Genomic DNA, 20,318 nt, shown 5'->3' on the forward strand with positions numbered 1-20,318 from the left:
TACTGTTTTTATCTGTAATTGATGTGCTTTAAGGGTTTAGTTTAATGATTAAGGGGACCTTCGGGGTTCATAACTTCGCAGGTTGGCAAAGGGGTGCTTACAGTTCTGGAGGCTGCAGGAGTTGCCCATGTTTTAAATCGACACAGTCCGAGCGAGTCCCGATGTATCGTAGGAGCATCTGTAAGTTTCAGGGCAATCCTCCATATTATAAAAGGACTCAGGAGAAACCTGACAGTTTAAAAGTGGCCAACTCTGGCTGCTGGCTGATAAAAACCCCCAGAAGGCTCGGCAGGACAAACATAACCTGTCGGTGGATTGTGCTAAGAGAAAAAAAGGTGTGAGCCCCCTGAATATGTAAGTGGCCAAAAAGGCAGATCCACCAGTGATCGAATCATCAGAAGGACAAAGGACAGTAAACAGACCAGCAGGGAGTCCATGACCACAGAAATCGGCCCATCCACAGAAGAGATTGAAATAACGACCCACGAGGGAGGGGGGGAGGGGGGGGGGGGGTCAAGGCAGTTCCAGCCTTTTGTGTGTGGGCTTGACTAAATTAAACTGAAACTGCCGGTGATCGAAAGCCCCATTGTCCTTGAAAATCACCTATTGGGGCAGGGAAGGTGTTTTTGTTAAATTGAGCTGAGAGTCAAACAAGCAGAACCAAGCTCTCTTCCAGAATCACAAGCAGGGAGACAGACAAGCAGAACCAAGCTCTCTTCCAGAATCACAAGCAGGGAGACAGACAAGCAGAACCAAGCTCTCTTCCAGAATCACAAGCAGGGAGACAGACAAGCAGAACCAAGCTCTCTTCCAGAATCACAAGCAGGGAGACAGACAAGCAGAACCAAGCTCTCTTCCAGAATCGCAAGCAGTGACACAGACAAGCAGAACCAAGCTCTCTTCCAGAATCGCAAGCAGGGACACAGACAAGCAGAACCAAGCTCTCTTCCAGAATCGCAAGCAGTGACACAGACAAGCAGGACCAAGCTCTCTTCCAGAATCACAAGCAGTGACACAGACAAGCAGAACCAAGCTCTCTTCCAGAATCGCAAGCAGGGACACAGACAAGCAGGACCGAGCTCTCTTCAGTTCCGACCCTGCACTAAGACATTCGAGCCGACCACAAAGGAACCCCTTTTAGAATTGTGAGTATCCCAGCCAAACTTGCGAAGCTCCCGAGGATAGGATAGAGGTTGAGGCAAGGGGAGGGGTGGTGTATTGTAATTTTAAACTTCAGTAATACGTTGTACCCATTAGCATTTCTCCCATAGTGTAGTATAAAGTATAAGTTTTATTCACGTGTGGTGGGGTATTGAAGAGGTTGATTTTATTGTTAAATAAATCACTGTCAGTTTTGAAACTCATTTGGAGTTTGTCTTGCCTCTTGTTCTCTCATCAGTGCACTCTGACGAGGTCACAGTTTCAATATCCCTTACCATAAATCCGGAGTCTGGAACCGAGGGTGATCTGAGCGATTCGAACCCGCTCACTCAAGGGAGACTGCTGGTCAGGAGATAAAGAACAGAGTCTCTCTGTTCTCTCTCTTGGAGACCTACTCGAGTGGAGTGGGTGCAGGGTGGCCGTTGTCCCACCGACAAGGGAGAGAATCACTCAGGCCTTGGTGGCGGTTTTGGGATGGCTGTGTGATATAAGTATCAGGTTACCGGTCAGGTATAAACGGTGAGCCTGGTTCAGCGCTCTCTCCTGTGGACTTGCCCCAGTGCAGCATTCCCCGGCCTTTGAAATTTCAAGGCCTGTAAGAGAGAGACACTCGCAGCTATCGGCAGACCCTCAAACATCGGCCTGTAAGTGGAGTAACAAGGAAGATCCCGCTACATCCCTCCCTCCAATAAGAACCATTCACTGAGCACAGCAGTTTCAGCCTCATTCCCACAGTCTGTATTCCAGCCTTTATCACAACCACTCTGCTCCCAGATATTTTACACCATTCGATATTACAATTCAAACTTTATAATCTCTACAATTTACTATTTGTTCAAGGAGATGAGGGCAGCATGGTGGCACAGTGGTTAGCACTACTGCCTCACAGCGCCAGGGACCTGAGTTTAATTCCTGGCTTGGGTCACTGTCTGTGCGGAGTCTGCACATTCTCCATGTGTCTGCGTGGGTTTCCTCCGGGTGCTCCGGTTTCCTCCCACAGTCCAAAGATGTGCTGCTTAGGTTGACTGGCCATGCAAAATTGACCCTAGTGTCAGGAGGATTAGCAGGTTAAATATGTGGAGTTACGGGGGTAGGGCCTGGGTGGGATTGTGGTTGGTGCAGACTCGATGGGCTGAATGGCCTCCTTCTGCACTGTAAGATTCTACGATTCTATGAGTTCACAAAATTAAAGTTAAAAGTTAAATTTATTTATTAGTCACAAGTAAGGCTTACATTAACACTGCAATGAAGTTACTGTGAAATTCCCCTAGTCGCCACACTCCAGCACCTGTTTGGGTCAATGCACCTAAATAGCACATCTTTCAGACGGTGGGAGGAAACTGGAGCACCCGGAGGGAACCCACACAGACACGGGGAGAACGTGCAGACTCCACACAGACAGTGACCCAAGCTGGGAATTGAACCCGGGTCCCTGGCACTGTGAGGCAGCAGTGCAGACAGTCAAGAAATCATCAATTCCACTCCCACCCGGAGTTATGGGGATATATTTAGAGTAACAGTTTTAACAACACCAGGTTAAAGTCCAACAGGTTTATTTGATAGCAAATACCATTAGCTTTTGGAGCGCTGCTCCTTCGTCAGATGGAGTGGAAATCTGCTCTCAAACAGGGCACAGAGACACAAAATCAAGTTACAGAATACTGATTGGAATGCAAATCTCTACAGCCAACCAGTTCTTAAAGATACAGACAATGTGAGTGGAGGGAGCATTAAGCACAGGTTAAAGAGATGTGTATTGTCTCCAGACAGGACAGCCAGCAAGTCCAGGAGGCAAGCTGTGGGGGTTACTGATAGTGTGACATAAAGCCAACATCCCGGCTTAGGCCGTCCTCATGTGTGCGAAACTTGGCTATCAGTTTCTGCTCAGCGACTCTGCGCTGTCGTGTGTCGTGAAGGCCGCCTTGGAGAACGCTTACCTGAAGATCAGAGACTGAATGCCCATGACGCACTTCAGCGGTCACGGGCATTTGTCAGGAGAGAAAAGTGCTGACGTTTCGAGTCCAGATGACCCTTTGTCAAAGACTGACCTCTGAAGAATTGAGAGAGGGAGGTGGAGAAGAACAAAATGAAAGATCTGCAAACTGACAAAATGTTTCACGGCCCAAGACCAAAACAAGTGGTAATTGAACAAGTAAAGACACAAAAGATGTTCTGGATGAGGTGTGAATAGCCGGTGAGCGATAGTCTGAATGTAAAGTAAAGAAAACAATTGGGAAATGAGGTGAAAAAAGCAGCAACGAAACACAGATCACAATGGGGGGAGAAATTGGGGTGTAAAATTGTTGAGCTCAGTTTTGTTCTGAAGGCTGTAAAGTGTCTCTTTCAGTTGCGAGAAATAATAATATATTTCCCAGTTCCGATGACAGGTCACATTCAGTCTGTTCCTCTCTCCACAGAGGCTGCCTGACTTGTTGAGTATTTCCAGCCGAAAGAGAAAACGCTGGAAAATCTCAGCAGGTCTGGCAGCATCTGTAAGGAGACAAAAAGAGCTGACGTTTCGAGTCCAAGTGACCCTTTTGACAAAAGCAGCAATTTGCTGTGAACTGGGCCGGGTTGGGGGTTTGAGTGACAGTCCTGGGGCGATATCAGGACAGGAACAGCCACAGATTCCCCCTTTTCCCTGGGACATTTCACTGGAGCTGTGTTGGTGAGTGTTTGTAATCTCTGTCTCACTATCTCGGTAATGGGGGCAATTTCCAGCGTTTTCCGTTTGATGTCAACCAGAGAATGTGGAAGAATTGTCACACCCGAAACAGATGTCTCTTCCTCGGGACACCCCAGCTCGGGTCTCGTTGGGGGGGGAGGAGGGGGAGGGGCGGGGGAGTTGGGGGCGGTGGGTAACGTTCACAATTTTGTGTTTATGTCTGGTGCGAATAATACTTTGGATTAAACGGATAAGTTTTTTAAACTGAGGAGAGTAACTGCATTTGGGCGCTGACTTTAAACAACGTTAACAAGCCAGGGCTGCTGGAGAAACATTTTGGGATTTGTGAGCAGTCAGTTTCGGCGGGTTTGAAGTGAAATCCTGTCGGTGGTGCGGCAAATCTGAACTCAAACCAGACAAACTGGAACCGCTGGGCTGGAGATTCCGGGTGTTGGGATGTGGGAGCTGGGGGAGGGGGAGATGGCGGTAAAACTCTGAGCCTGAGTTTCGAGCGGGATGTGAGCGGGATAAAGGGAAGGAATGACAGGGTTAATGTGGGAGTCAGGAACAATAGCAGAAGGTGGGAAGCTCTGGAAAGGAGCACGGAGGGTAAAGGCCGTCAAAGAATGCTTGTTTAAATGAAGATAAAAGCAAAATACTGCGGATGCTGGAATCTGAAACAGGAACAGAAAATGCTGGAAAATCTCAGCAGGTCTGACAGCATCTGTGGAGAGAGAATGGAGTTAATGCTTCCAGTCTGGATGATCACAGATGCGATCAGACCTGCTGAGGTTTTCCAGCACTTTCTGTTTTTGATAAACTGAAGGTTCAGCAGGGAAAGAAGCAGCGAACTGAACACACTGAACCCAGGGGGAGGGGGTGACCCAGGATAAGCTCAGTGAGGCTCTGCAATGTCCATCAACACATCCACATTCAGACCTTAGAGAGCCAAGGGGGAGGGGAAGGAGAAACTATTTGGGGCACAGCAGGAGGTCACCCCTCCCCCCCACTCTGTGGTTCCACAGACCCTCCCACACCTGGGCAGGGTTGGCTCGAGGTGCAGGAAGCTGCAAGCTGAGAGGCTGAGCTGTGAACTGGGCCGGGTTGGGGGTTTGAGTGACAGTCCTGGGGCTATATCAGGACAGGAACTGCCACAGATTCCCTCTTTTTTCCTGGGACGTTTCAGTGGAGCTGTGTTGGTGAGTGTTTGTAATCTCTGTCTCACTGTCTCGGTAATGGGGGTGGGTTGTAGATTGCTGTGAGTGTTAGACTAAATAACCTCTCCTCATGCTGCCAGTTCCAGTCTGCAGACTCCATTTCTCAGTCCAGTTTGCTGCTCTGTCTCTGTCTGTCTGTACTTTGCTGCAGTGCTCCACATTCTGAGCAACATCCAGCCCATTGTTATCACCCGAAATTTGCGGCAAACTCCCTTCACTGTGACACAGCGGTTCGCACTGCTGCCTCACTGAGTCTGGGTTCGATTCCAGCGGTGGGTGACTGTCTCTGTGGAGTTTGCACAGTAAGAAGTCTCAGAACACCATGTTAAAGTCCAATAAGTTTATTTGGAATCAAAGCAAATTACTGCGGATACCGGAATTTGAAAGTATGTTCTGTGGAACATTGTTTCCTCACTTGTTCCTGTAAAGCAGTAAATCCTCATCCTGAACACTTTCCCTCCTCCCTGTCCTGCAACCAACTCCCACATTAACCAACCATCTCATATTTCAATGGATTGTCCCATGACTCCAGTGTGCCAGGCTGCATGGTGTATGGGCGCTGTTTCACCCATAAGATGGATCTGTGCAGCACCCTCTTCCAACTGTTCTGGCTGCCAACCAGCCCGTGCCCACCCACACAGTTCCAGCAGCACCGCACACAATACTGCTCACCTGCTCCGACAGACTCATGAAGGATGTCCTTTTATTTTCTCTGAGAGAGTTGGTCAGCCTGGCAAACCCAGTGTGAAATATCTTCACAAATCTTTTCTCCCACCCTCTATTCTGGCTGGGTTCAGTTCTTTTGTACAGAGTGAATATAAAATCATTTATTTTCTCTCCTGGTCACTGCAGGGAGCTGCAGCTTCTTATTGGATGTTGGGGCCTCCAGCGGGTGTTTGTGAATCCTCCCCGCCCACCTCCCAGGGTTTCCTTCCTTCCCAGAGATCAGAGTCCTCATTGATTTGAGGCCAAAGTGTAACCTCTTATTTATTGTCCCCCTCCCCCATCCTCTGATGTGAACCATCCTCCAGTGGCTGAGCCAGGATGGGGCCGTTAACCTGGGCCTGTTCCCGGGAGGGAGGGAGGGAGGGAGAAGCCCCGCAGCTGCAAACCAGGGAGCTGACAATGATTCTGAAGGGTTTGCGGATCCACAAAGTGTTTCCAAATCCTCCCAGCCACCGCCTAACGCTGACTCCGCTTCTCCGGGACAAACAAGCGCCAAGGACAGCAATGACACTGCGCATGCTCCACATCACAATGTCCGGGGACTGATTGACGGCAGCTCCGGACCAATAGGAAGAGGGGGCGGAGCTGGAGGACCGAGCGGGAGCGGCTGGTCCTCCAACCAATCGGAGTGAATGAGGGGCGGGACTGAAGCATGCGCAGTGCGGGTAATGGCGACCCAAAGACGGTTTTAACTCGGAAGCGAGATCAATACGAGGTAGAGGGCGGCGCGCGGGGAATGATAAATGTGGCGGGTGGGTGGAGAGCCTTTGTAAACATGTTGTTCAAACCCAAACCCCGGAAATGAACTTCCTGGTTCCCCCCTTTGTACCCAATGGAGCGGCAGCTTGTAGTGTTAGACCCGGGCTGACTGCCGCCATTGAGGCTGCATGTGGGAGGCCGGCAGGGATTGTGATCGGAGAGTGAAGCCCTGAGGTCACAATGGAATGGGTGAGAGTGTGACGTCACAATGGAATGGGTGAGAGTGTGACGTCACAATGGAATGGGTGGGAGTGTGACATCACAATGGAATGGGTGAGGGTGTGATGTCACAATAGAATGGGTGAGGGTGTGATGTCACAATGGAATGGGTGAGGGTTTTCCCACGTCGGTGGTGACATTCACGAGGGGTCATAGGTTCAAGGTGAAGGGGGGGAGGTTTAACACGGATACCAGAAGGACATATTTTACACAGAGGGTGGTGGGGGCCTGGAATGCGCTGCCAGGCAAGGTGGTGGAGCGGACACACTGGGAACGTTTAAGACTTATCTAGATAGCCACATGAACGGAGTGGGAATGGAGGGATACAAAAGAATGGTCTAGTTTGGACCAGGGAGCGGCGTGGGCTTGGAGGGCTGAAGGGCCTGTTCCTGTGCTGCTTTGTTCTTTGGGGACAAGTGAATCACTCTGACTATAAAAAGTGTAAGAAAATACTGAAGAGGGAAATCAGGAGGACAAAAAGAGGGTCTGATATGGATCTGGCAGGTGAGATTAAAGAAAATTCCAAGAGGTTCTATAGCTATATTAAGAGTAAAAGGGTGGCGAGAGAGAGAATAGATCCCCTTAAAAATCAGTATGGCCATCTGTGTGTGGAGACACAGGAGATGGGTGAGATTTTTAATGAATACTTCTCCTCTGTGTTTACTGCGGAGAGCACCATGGGTGCGAAAGAAATAAGGGAAACAAGTGGTGATGTCTTGGGCACACGCATGTTACTTGGGAGGAGGTATCTGCAGCCTTATAAAAGCAAATTACTGCGGATGCTGGAATCTGAAACCAAGAGAGAAAATGCTGGAAAATCTCAGCAGGTCTGGCAGCATCTGTAAGGAGAGAAAAGAGCTGATGTTTCTTGTCTAGATGACCCTTTGTCAAAGCTCTGAAACATCAGTTCTTTTCTCTCCATGCAGATGCTGCCAGACCTGCTGAGAATGGGGAGAGAGTGTGTGGGGTGGAGATTTACAGCTTTTGGGGAATGAGAGAGGAAAGAATGTTCCATAGAAATTGTCTGTTCTGAATTTCTATCCTGTACTGACACTGATGACTTTTGGAAACTCATTTTCCAGGATATTGAAAGAGGAATCACAGGCTGAAATCTCAAACGTCACGTCAAGACGTGACAGAGTCATATTCCTTGGGACCTCAATATCATCGGACTTTGAATCCAGAAGGAGAAATGATTGTCCAGTCTGTCGATTTGAAAGGATTTGAAATGTCAGTGTGAGTGAAAAAGCAGCAACACACTGCCACACTTGAGTGAGAGTGCTCCAGTGCACTGACTAAAGAGCTTTAACCAGTTACACAGCCTGAATAAATATCACACCATTCACAGCGGGTAGAGACTGTAATCTTGTTCTGTGTGTGGACGAAGTTTCAACTAATTGTCCACTCAAGAGACAGGTAAGGACACCTGCACCATGGAGAAACCATGGAAATGTGCAGACTGTGGGAAGGGATACAGATCCCCATCAGAGCTGGAAACTCATCGGCGTAGCCACACTGGGGAGAGACCATTCATCTGCTCTCACTGTCGGGAGGGATTTAATCAGTTATCCCACCTGCAGTCACACCAGCGCGTTCACACTGAGGAGAGGCCATTCACCTGCTCGCAGTGTGGGAAGGGATTCATTCAGTTATCCAGCCTGCAGACACACCAGCAAGTTCACACTGGAGAGAGGCCATTTACCTGCTCTCAGTGTGGGAAGGGATTCACTCGGTCATTCCACCTGCAGAGACACCAGCGAGTTCACACTGGGGAGAGGCCATTCACCTGCTCTCAGTGTGGGAAGAGATTCACTCGGTCATCCCACCTGCAGAGACACCAGCGAGTTCACACTGGGGAGAGGCCATTCACCTGTTTTCAGTGTGGGAAGGGATTCACTCAGTCATCCAACCTGCGGACACACGAACGAGTTCACACTGGGGAGAGACCGTTCACCTGCTCTCAGTGTGGGCAAGAATTCACTCAGTCAGCCGACCTGCAGAGACACCAGCTACGTCACACAGGGGAAAGGCCGTTCACCTGCTCTCAGTGTGGGAAGGGATTCACTCAGTCATCCCACCTGCGGATACACCAGCGAGTTCACACTGGGGAGAAACCATTCACCTGCTCTCAGTGTGGGAAGGGATTCACTCAGTCATCTGACCTGCGGACACACCAGCGAGTTCACACAGGAGAGAGGCCGTTCACCTGCTCTCAGTGTGGGGAGGGATTCACTCGGTCAACCCACCTGCAGACACACCAGCGAGTTCACACTGTGGAGAAACCATTCATCTGCTCTCATTGTGGGAAGGGATTCACAAACTCATCTGACCTGCTGACACACCAGCGAGTTCACACAGGGGAGAGGCCGTTCACCTGCTCTCAGTGTGGGAAGGGATTCACTCGGTCAACCCACCTGCGGACACACCAGCGAGTTCACACTGGGGAGAGGCCATTCACCTGCCCTCAGTGTGGGAAGGGATTCACTCAGTCATCTGACCTGCGGATACACCAGCGAGTTCACACTGGCGAGAGACCATTCACCTGCTCTGTGTGTGGGAAGGGATTCAGAGTTTCATCCCACCTGCTGAGACACCAACAAGTTCACGAGTGATTCCAGGGGTTGGATTCTGCTGTTATTGTTTCTGCTCTCAATTACATCCAGGACTGCATTTTGTTCATTCTCACAGTTGGTCAATGGGGAGGGTCAGAGGGTTTCTTTGTGCTGGACTGGCTGGTCTCAGCCTCCAGTGGGCTGATGCTCTTTGAGTCTTTTTGCGAATACCTGGTTTCAAATGTCACAAGGATCACAGAGTGACAGGGTGTTAGGAAGTTTAGAGATATTTAGTCAGAAGAAAACAGAGGTTGGCAGTGCAAAGGTACCTTTCTGAATGGAGGGCTGTGACAAGTGACATTCCTCAGGGATCAGTGCTGGGACTTTTGCTATTTGTAATATATAAAGAACAAAGAACAGTACAGCTCAGGAAACAGGCCCTTCGGCCCTCCAAGCCTGTGCCGCTCCTTGGTCCAACTAGACCAATCGTTTGTATCCCTCCATTCCCAGGCTGCTCATGTGACTATCCAGGTAAGTCTTAAACGATGTCAGCGTGCCTGCCTCCACCACCCTACTTGGCAGCGCATTCCAGGCCCCCACGACCCTCTGTGTAAAAATCGTCTCTCTGATATCTGAGTTATACTTCGCCCCTCTCAGCTTGAGCCCGTGACCCCTCGTGATCGTCACCTCCGACCTGGGAAAAAGCTTCCCACTGTTCACCCTATCTATACCCTTCATAATCTTGTACACCTCTATTAGATCTCCCCTCATTCTCCGTCTTTCCAAGGATAAATGATTTGGAGGAAAATGTAACTGGTTTGATTGGTAAGTTTGTGGACGATACAAAGGTTGGTGGAATTGCGAATAGCGATGGGGACTGGCAGAGGATACAGCAGGATATAGAGCAGTTGGAGACTTGGGCGGAGAGATGGCAGATGAAGTTGAATCCGGACAAATGTGAGATAATGATGGGAAATATACAGTAAATGGCAGAACCCTTAAGAGTATACATAGGCAGAGGGATCTGGGTGTACAGGTACACAGGTCATTGAAAGTGGCAACGCAGGTGGAGAAGGTAGTCAAGAAGGCATACGGCATGCTTGCCTTCATCGGCCGGGACATTGAGTTTAAAAATTGGCAAGTCATGTTGCAGCTTTATAGAACCTTAGTTAAACCCCACTTGGAATCTCGTGTTCAATTCTGGTCACCACAGTACCAGAAGGATGTGGAGGCTTTGGAGAGGGTACGGAAAATATTTATCAGGATGTTGCCTGGTATGGAGGGCATTAGCTATGAGGAGAGGTTGGAGAAACTTGGTTGGTTCTCAGTGGAACGAAGGAGGTTGAGGGGGGCGACCTGATAGAAGTCTCCAAGATTATGAGGGTCATGGACAGAGTGGATAGTCAGACGCTTTTTCCCAGGGTGGAAGAGTCAGTTAAGAGGGGCATAGGTTTAAGGTGCGAGGGGCAAGGTTTAAAGGAGATGCACAAGGCAGGTTTTTTACACAGAGGGTGGTGGGTGCCTGGAACTCGTTGCCGGGGAAGGTAGTGGAAGCAGATACGATAGTGACTTTGAAGATGTGTCTTGACAAATATATGAATAGCATAGGAATAGAGGGATATGGTCCCCGTAAAGGTAGGGGGTTTTAGTTCAGACGGGCAGCATGGTTGCTGCAGGCTTGGAGGGCCAAAGGGCTTGTTTCTGTGCTGTAATTTTCTTTGTTCTGTTTGGAACACCCCAAATGCCCATCCAATTTCCTTTTTAATTGTTTATTGTCTCCACTTCCTCCACCCTCATAGACAGCGAGTTTCAGGTCATTACCATTCGCTGCATCAGAATATTCTTCCTCACATCTCCCCACCGCCCCCCGCTCCCCCCCACTCCCTCCCCCCCTCACTCCCTCCCCCCCAGTCCCTCCCCCCCAGTCCCTCCCCCCACTCCCTCCCCCCCCCACTCCCTCCCTCCCCCCCCCCCCCACTGCCCCCCGCTGCATCTCTGACCCAAAACAAGAAATCTGTGTCCCCCTCATCCTTGTCCCATCAGCGAATGGGAACAGCTTTTCTTTGTCCACCTTATCTAAACCTGTCAGAATCTTGTCCACCTCTATCAAATCTCCCCTCAACCTCCTTTGCTCCAAGGAGAACAACCCCCGCCTGACATCGACAATAAAGAACAAACTAACAGAATATGTTACTGTCTGAAATCAAATGGGAATGTTTAATTTCTGTTTTAAAGATATTGTGAATATATTGTCCTGGACAATAAAGGAATTGGAATAACTCACCTTGGGTGTGGTTGAATGGAATATATCAATCTGATATCCACCTACAGTCCAGTGAAAGTCTGGAATATGTACAAAGAACAATACAGCACAGGAACAGGCCCTTCAGCCCTCCAAGCCTGCACTGATCATGTGTTCCTAACTTGACCATCCGTTTGTATCCCTCTCTTCCCAGTCTGTTCATGTGGCTATCTAGATAAGTCTTAAATGATCCTAGCGTGTCTGCCTCAACCACCTTGCTTGGTAGTGCATTCCAGGCCCCCACCACCCTCTGTGTAAAATACGTCCCCCACATATCTGTATTGAACCTTGCCCCCCTTCCCTTGAACTTGTGACCCCTTGTGTTTGTCATTTCTGACCTGGGAAAAAGCTTCCAACTGTTCACCCTATCTATGCCCTTCATAATGTTATAAACTTCTATTAGGTCGCCCCCTCAACCTCCGTCTTTCCAGGGAGAACAACCCTAGTTTACTCAATCTCTCCTCATAGCGAATACCCTTCATACCAGGCAACATCCTGGTAAACCTTTTCTGCACTCTCTCCAAAGCCTCCACGTCCTTCTGGTAGTGTGGCGACCAGAACTGGACGCAGTATTCCAAATGTGGCCTAACCAACGTTCTATATAACTGCAACATCATATGCCAACTTTTATACTCTATGCCCCGTCCACTAAAGGCAAGCATGCCATATGCCTTCTTCACCACCTTTTCCACCTGGGCTGCCACCTTTAAGGATCTGTGGACTTGCACACCCAGATCCCTCTGCGTGTCTATACTCCTGATGGTTCTGCCATTTATTGTATAGCTCCCCCCTGCATTAGATCGACAAAATGCATCACTTTGAATTTATCTGGATTAAATTCCATCTGCCATTTCTCCGCCCAATTTTCCAGCCTATCTATATCCTGCTGTATTCTCTGACAATGTTCATCACTACCCGCAACCCCAGCAATCTTTGTGTCGTCCGCAAACTTACTAATCAGACCAGCTACATCGTCTTCCAAATCATTTATATATATCACAAACAGCAGAGGTCCCAGTACAGAGCCCTGCGGAACACCACTAGTATCTGTCTGTATCTTTAAGACCTGGCTGGTTGTAGAGATTCGCATTCTAATCAGTATTCTGTAATTTGATTTTATGTCTCTGTGCACTGTTTGAGAGCAGATTTCCACTCCATCTGACAAAGGAGCAGCGCTCCGAAAGCTTATGGTATTTGCTACCAAATAAACCTGTTGGACTTTAACCTGGTGTTGTAAAACTCTTACTGTGTTCACCCCAGTCCAACGCCGGCATCTCCACATCATGAACACAACTAGTCACAGACCTCCAATCAGAAAAAGACCCCTCCACTGCTACCCTCTCTTCTATGGCCAAGCCAGTTCTGTACCCATCTCGCGAGTTCACCTTTGATCCCGTGAGATTTAACCTTTTGCACCAGCCTGCCATGAGGGACCTTGTCAAACGCTTTACTAAAATCCATGTAGACGACATCCACGGCCCTTCCCTCATCAATCATTTTTGGCACCTCCTCAAAAAACTCAACCAAATTTGCGAGGCATGACCTCCCTTGTACAAAACCATGTTGTCTATCGCTAATGAGATTATTCAGTTCTAAATGTGTATAGATCCTATCTCTAAGAATCTTCTCCAACAATTTCCCTACCACGAACATCAAGCTCACTGGCCTATAATTACCCTTGCTACCTTTCTTAAATAACGGGACCACATTTGCTATCCTCCAATCCTCTGGGACCTCACCTGTGTCCAATGAAGAAACTAAGATATCTGTTAGAGGCCCAGCAATTTCATCTCTTGTCTCTCTCAGTAACTGGAAGTCCCTTCCTAACAGCACTGTGGGTGTACGTACACCTCAGGCATTGCAGCAGTTCAAGAAGGCACCCTTGGGGTTGGGGTTGACCATGGCCAAGGCAGCTACATACAGCCACATATTCTGTTATAATTGAAGGACTGCAGATTGAATGTGAGGCATTGTGGGACTGGACTATCTTGACCATATTCCTGTGACTGCCCGGAAACTCATGTGTCTATTTTAGTTTATAATTGAGGATTTCTGGGAATAAGTTAAATGGGGAAATATTAAGCACAGCCTGGAGGAATTTGGAATAACTGAGTATTTTATCCCCAGATAAAGAACAAAGATTTTGCCGGTGTTTGGGAGTAACGTGTTTGGGATTTTAAATCAACAAAAGATGTTGCCTCGAACATCAGTCTTTGTAAGTTGGCTTAAAAAAGGTTAAGTTATAATGAAGGATCTTGTATCTTATTTTAATCAAGGAGTTGTGAGCTTGTAGTGCTCTGTCGCTTTAAGAAGCTATAGCTGCGAGAGAGAATGCTGAGGATTCATTGTTTGAAATTTACGAGCTGTGAGAATCTATGTGTTTTGTTTGTTTTCTGTGGATGTTTGTAGATGTGTTTTATTATTGTTTTGGGCTACATTTGTTAAGGTTTATCTTTCTGGGGAATTAACCTTACCTTGAGTCTTTAATTAAAGGCATTTTTGGAAGTTTAAAAACAGGATCACAAGAACGCTTAAGTAATTTTGATTATTGTTGTTGTAAAGCACATGCTAAGTTTCTCTGTTTGTGTATGGATGATATTTGTGGGTTGAATGCTTCAAGCTTTCAGGTTTTCTGTCTGTGATTTAAATCAAACATATTTTTTAAAAAGGAAGTGTGATTCATAAAACTTTTTTTGTTCAGAAGTTATGAACCTGGAGCCATATTTACTGTCCAGAGACAGGATTCCAGGATATTTTACGAAACGTGGGAATTTTAATCCGGAAACAATTCACCCATGTGAGAATGAGAGTTTTAATTTGTAATAGTTATTTAAAATTTGACACACGTGAAATGATTCTGACCAATCCTGTGTTGGATTGATCTTGGGTTAAACTTCCTGTCAGGTCCAAAGATTTATTCCTGATGCAAGTAACACAAAGAAAAGGAAAATTCTGGAATTGGATACTGAAGAAAAGAGTTTGAAAAGAGAGAGTATTAAATAGAAATGTTCCCAGACTGAAGGAGGAAAAATATACAGATGGGTACACGTAAGATGGTTGCCTGGCACACAAACAGTCACCTGGGAAAGAAACATTAAACGGACACTGACTTTCAGTACAAACAGCCACCTGAGATTAAAACATAAAGGACAGACAGCTATCCAAAGTTAAACATGCAGGAATCAAATCCTACAGGAAGCCAGCCAGGGCTTAAAGATAAGGACAATAGGGATAGATAATAAAATAACGACAGGTGGGATCAGGAATACATAACTGCAGGGAAACCAATTACTGTAAACTACTGTATGAATGGACCGAAACTAAAGTCATTGATCATCACTGACGTAGGAAATGTATCCATTCATAGAACAATGCGATGTTAACATGCTTATGTCTGTATTTGTCGATAACGATGTGTTTAATGATCAATCACCTACTTGATTACAATGATGTGATAATGGCTAGATGTCCGGTCCATCTATTGTGTAAAGGGTATAAAGATGGACCGCTCCTATTGTCTCATTGAGAGAAGGTAGCTGTCAAGAAGCACTGCGGAGTGCCAGTGCCTTTTCTCCACGAAGCTTCGTTAAATAAAACTGTATTGTTGAAACCTTCAAGCCTGACTCACAAGTGGCATTTTTCCCACAACACAGACCATGTGGTCATTAGATTAAAACAAAGGAACGGTGCTGACGTCCAGTTGAGAACTTTTAATCCACCCCATTTCTAACTAAGGGAGTCTATGGACAAAGAAAGCCCAAGAAAGACCCCCCAAGGGGGGTCTGGAAAGCATCATGATGGGGGCACCTGTCCATGAGATGATCACAAAGCCCCATAATGCCCAGATACTAATTTTATTGAACCTATAATGTATGTAATCTATCACCATTCTGATTGGATTGTGTCCAGCCGGGATGAGCTGAGTAACTGTATAAGAATTGATGATATTCTTTGTTGGGTGGAGTTGCACATGGTCAGCCCCTGTGGCTTCTCCCCGCTGGCGTAACTCAATAAACTGTTTGTCGATTGAATCAGGCACAACACACTGGGTACAGCTTGCTGGGTGACAAACACAGGACAGACTTGTTCTCTCTATCCAGGACATGTCTCTGTCATAAACCCTGACACAAGACATTTCTAAACCGGATAAGGTTGGATCTTATGACCTGGACTTTAACCAAATGTCTGAGTGAAGGTTAAACAGGCTCGAGAGGGAAAATCACTTTAGACAGGAAAGAGTTTTTCAAAGTGATCCGTGCTGGATTCAGACAGACACCAAACACTTTGACTGGATCCAGAGGAGTGAGATCCGAAGAGACCGTCACCTCCAGCTGCAGAGATCAGCTTCATCCGTCCGAGTGTCTGATCTGGGACCAGGAAACCATTCCGGGGAGACTGTCACCTCCAAACACAGAGCTCAGCATCCCGCTGATCCGGGATCAGTAAACTGTTCTCACTTGTTATGGGTCATTTGTCTTGTCTGCCTATTTAACTGATGTACCATTTTTTAAAAAAAATTGATTTATTACTGTCACATGTATTAGTAAACAGTGAAAAGTACTTTTTCTTGCGCTATACAGACAAAGCGTGACGTTAATAGAGAAGGAAAAGAGAGGGTATCGAATGTAGTCTTACAACCATAGCTCGGGTGCAGAGAAACATCAACTTAATATAAGTTAGGTCCATTCAAAAGTCTGACAGCAGCAGGGAAGAAGCTGCTCTTGAGTCGGTTGGTAGGTGACCTCAGATTTTTGTATTTTTTCCCTGACTGAAGGAGGAAAAGAGTATGTCTGGGGTGTGTGGGGTCCTTGATTATGCTGGCTGCTTTGCCGAGGCAGAGGGAAGTGTAGACAGAGTCGATGGATGGGAGGCTGGTTTGCATGATGGACTGGGTTTCAGACACAACCCTTTGGAGTTTATTGTGGTCTTGGTCAGAGCAGGAGCCATATCAAGCTGTAATACATTCTCAGAGGATGCTTTCTATGGTGCAGCTGTAAATGTTGGTGAGAGTCGTAGCAGACATGCCGAATTTCCTGAGCCTCCTGAGAAAGTAGAGGCGTTGGTGGGCTTTCTTAACTGTAGCGTCAGTTTGGAGGGACCTGGACAGGTTGTTGGTGATCTGGGCACAAAAACCCGAAGCTTTCATCACTGTTGCTTCTGAACAAAATGTTTCAAAATCACCAATGACACCGACCCCCTTTTTGGGTAATCTCTGACTCCTGGACTAAAATCTTAGTTTCCAGCATTCACCGTTGTTTTTCCTGACTCTAAATCCAGTTGTAAAGGAGCTTCTGTTCCATGTCTCGGAGCTCTGAACTGTGGAAGAGAGTGGCTGGAACACATTTCGTACACACCTTAGGATTAACCCATACATTTAGTCCTCAATATGATTAACAGCAGCAAAAGCAGCTGAATCCAACCCCGACAGACACTCGTGAAGTTGCTGGTGTCTCAGCATTTGCTGTAAGTCAGTGGATCTACTCCCGCACTCGGAACAGGTGAACAGTTTCTCCCCTGTATGAACTTGCTGGTGTATCATTAGACCACTGCAGCTTTTAAAATTCTGCTCGTAATCAAAACATTTAGAATGTTTTATATCAGAGTGAATTTGCTGATGTTTCAGTAGGCTGGATGACTGAGTGAATCCCTTCCCCCACACACACAGCCGGTGAACGGCCTCTCCCCAGTGTGAACTCGTTGATGCATCATGAGACCATTGCTGCTTTTAAAGCTCTGCTCACAGTCAAAACATTGAAAAGGTTTTATATCGGAGTGAATTTGCTGGTGTTTCAGCAGGTGGTATGACTGAATGAAGTTCTTCCCACACACAGAGCAGCTGTACGGTCTTCTCTCCAGTGTGAATTCGCTGGTGTACAGTGAGTTCAGATGATCGCCTGAACCCAGTCCCACAATGAGAGCATCTGAATGGTCTCTCGTCAGTGTGAACACGTTGGTGACACGTCACTTCACCGGAGGTTTTCAAGCACTTCCCGCAGTCTGGACATTTAAAGGGTCTCTTGTCAGTGTGAACTCGCTGGTGTTTCTGCAGGTTGGATGTAGCAGTGAATCGCTTCCCACACAAGGAGCAGGTGAACGGCTTCTCCTCACTGTGAATGTGTTGGTGCCTCAGCAGATACTTTTTGCTTTTAAATGTTTTCTCACAGTCAGAACATTTGAAAGGTGTCTGATCAGTGTGAACATACTGGTGTGTCAGCAGGCTGGATGACTGAGTGAATCCCTTCCCATAGGTGGAGCAGGTGAATGGCCTCTCCCCAGTGTGAGCGCGTTGATGCATTTCCAATTCAGAAGGGTAACTGTATCCTTTCCCACAATCCCCACATTTCCACGGTTGCTCCATGGTGCTGGTGTCCTTGTGTCTCTCCAGGTTGGACAATCAGTTGAAGACTTGTCCACACACAGAACCTGTGTACGGTTTCTCCCCGCTGTGAATGGTGTGATGTTTTTTCAGGCCGTGTAACTGGTTTTAAAGCTCTTTCCACAGTTGGTTCACTGAACACCTCACTCGGGTGTGTGTGTGTCTCGGTGCTTTTCCAGTCACACTGATGTTTAAAACCTTTTCCCACAGACAGAACAGGCGGACATTTCTCCTTTCACATTCAATGGCCGATGATATTCAGGTTTGAAAGAATGGAGGTGGTGAGCTAGTTTCCTGAACCGCTGCAGTCCTGGGGTGTAGGTGCACCAACAGTGCTGTTTGGAATGAAATTTTAGGATTTTGTGCCAGTAACAGTGAAGGATGGTCAAAAATATTTCAAAGTCAGGGTGGTGAAGAATTGGAGGTGAACTTCCAGGAGACGGTGTTCTTGAATCAAGGGAAAACATCACAGATGGTGCTTTCAAACAGGGACTTTACAGCTCTGAAAATCTGCAACACAGCCAAGATATTTAAGAGCCGGCCAGTTATAGAGTTTGTTAAGATCAGCAGGAGCAGACCAAATATTATGAGATTATCAGTATTAAATGTGATTAACAACAGCAAAAATAACAGAATCCAAGTAGTGCAGTTACTTATGAATTCGCTGGTGTGTCAGCAGGTTAGATGGCTGAGTGAATCCTTTCCCACACACAGAGCAGGTGAATGGCCTCTCCCCAGTGTGAGTGCGTTGGTGTATCACTAGGTTAAAGGACTTTATGAATCCCTTCCCACACACAGAGCAGGTGAATGGCCTCTCCCTTGTGTGAGTTCGCTGGTGTATCAGCAGGTTGGATGGGTGAGTGTATTCCTTCCCACACACAGAGCAGGTGAACGGTTTCTTCCCCGAATGAACTCTCTGGTGGGCAATGAGATTGGGTGAAGACCTGAACCTCTTTCCACAATTGGTGCAGCTGAACGGCCTCTCCTCGCTGTGGGTTTGCTGGTGTTCCAGTAGATGGGAGGATCGAGTGAATCCCTTCCCACACTCAGAACAGCTGAATGGTCTCTCGCCGGTGTGAACTCGCTGGTGTGCAGTGAGGTTGGATGAAGACTTGAACCTCTTTCCACAGGAAGCGCAGCTGAACGGCCTCTCCTCAGTGTGAGTTTGTTGATGTGACTGGAAACAGGACAACTGAGTGAATCCTTTCCCACACACAAAGCAGGTGAATGGCTTCTCCCGAGTATGAATGCGTCGATGATTTTCCAACAGGGATGGATACTTGAATCCTTTACCACATTCCTCACATTTCCATGGTTTCTCCATGTTGTCGGTGTCCTTGTGTCTCTCCAGGTTGGATGATCAGTTGAAACCTTGTCCACACACACAACACGTGTACAGTTTCTCCCAGGTGCGAATGGTGTGATGTTCTTTCAGGCTGTGTAAAGCAGTCAGTTGACTGGAACACTCAGTTGGGTGTGTGTCTCAGTGCTTTTCCAGTCACACTAACATTTGAAAACTTTTCCCACAGACAGAACAAACATTTCTCATCCACAGTGTAAGGTTGATGATATTCAGATCCTGATGAATCAAGTGATTCTGTTAAAACTTGATGTGATGTTTGGTCTGAGTTTTTTGTCTGCAAATTCTCCCTTCTAGCACCCTGCAAATGAAATTCAGGAAAATGATATGGAGTATGGATAGAAACTCTGAACAGACAATTCTAGTTTCTCTGGAACATTTTTTCCTTTCTTGTTCCCCCAAATCTGTAAATCCCCGTCCCACACACTCTCCCTCCTCCCTGGGCTGAAATCCAAACCCATCTCACCATTTCTTTCCTCCACTCCCAGTTTTCTCCCTCCCTCTCCTCTGTCTGGGTTCAGTTCTCCAGCTCCTGTCTGCAGACTGACAATAAAAACAATGGGTCTTATTGGGGGTGTTGGGGCCTCCAGCGGGTGTTTGTGAATCCTCCCCGCCCACCTCCCAGGGTTTCCTTCCTTCCCAGAGATCAGAGTCCTCATTGATTTGAGGCCAAAGTGTAACCTCTTATTTATTGTCCCCCTCCCCCATCCTCTGATGTGAACCATCCTCCAGTGGCTGAGCCAGGATGGGGTCGTTAACCTGGGCCTGTTCCCGGGAGGGAGGGAGAAGCCCCGCAGCTGCAAACCAGGGAGCTGACAATGATTCTGAAGGGTTTGCGGATCCACAAAGTGTTTCCAAATCCTCCCAGCCACCGCCTAACGCTGACTCCGCTTCTCCGGGACAAACAAGCGCCAAGGACAGCAATGACACTGCGCATGCTCCACATCACAATGCCCAGGCACTGATTGACGGCAGCTCCTG

General features: G+C 47.4%; 2 protein-coding genes across 2 annotated transcripts in view; one reads left to right on the forward strand and one right to left on the reverse strand.

Annotated features, from left to right (window-relative positions):
• LOC144480924 (uncharacterized) overlaps positions 1-17,959 on the reverse strand; it is a 196,312-nt gene extending 178,353 nt beyond the window's left edge. The window contains exon 1 of the mRNA XM_078200549.1: positions 17,878-17,959. Coding sequence (XP_078056675.1) covers positions 17,878-17,959 — 82 coding nt within the window. The remainder of the gene's footprint in view (positions 1-17,877) is intronic.
• LOC144480811 (uncharacterized) overlaps positions 1-20,318 on the forward strand; it is a 992,083-nt gene that overhangs the window by 194,470 nt on the left and 777,295 nt on the right. The window lies entirely within an intron of this gene.

The sequence above is a fragment of the Mustelus asterias genome, chromosome 30, assembly GCF_964213995.1.
Source record: "Mustelus asterias chromosome 30, sMusAst1.hap1.1, whole genome shotgun sequence".
NCBI classification, from domain to species: domain Eukaryota; kingdom Metazoa; phylum Chordata; class Chondrichthyes; order Carcharhiniformes; family Triakidae; genus Mustelus; species Mustelus asterias.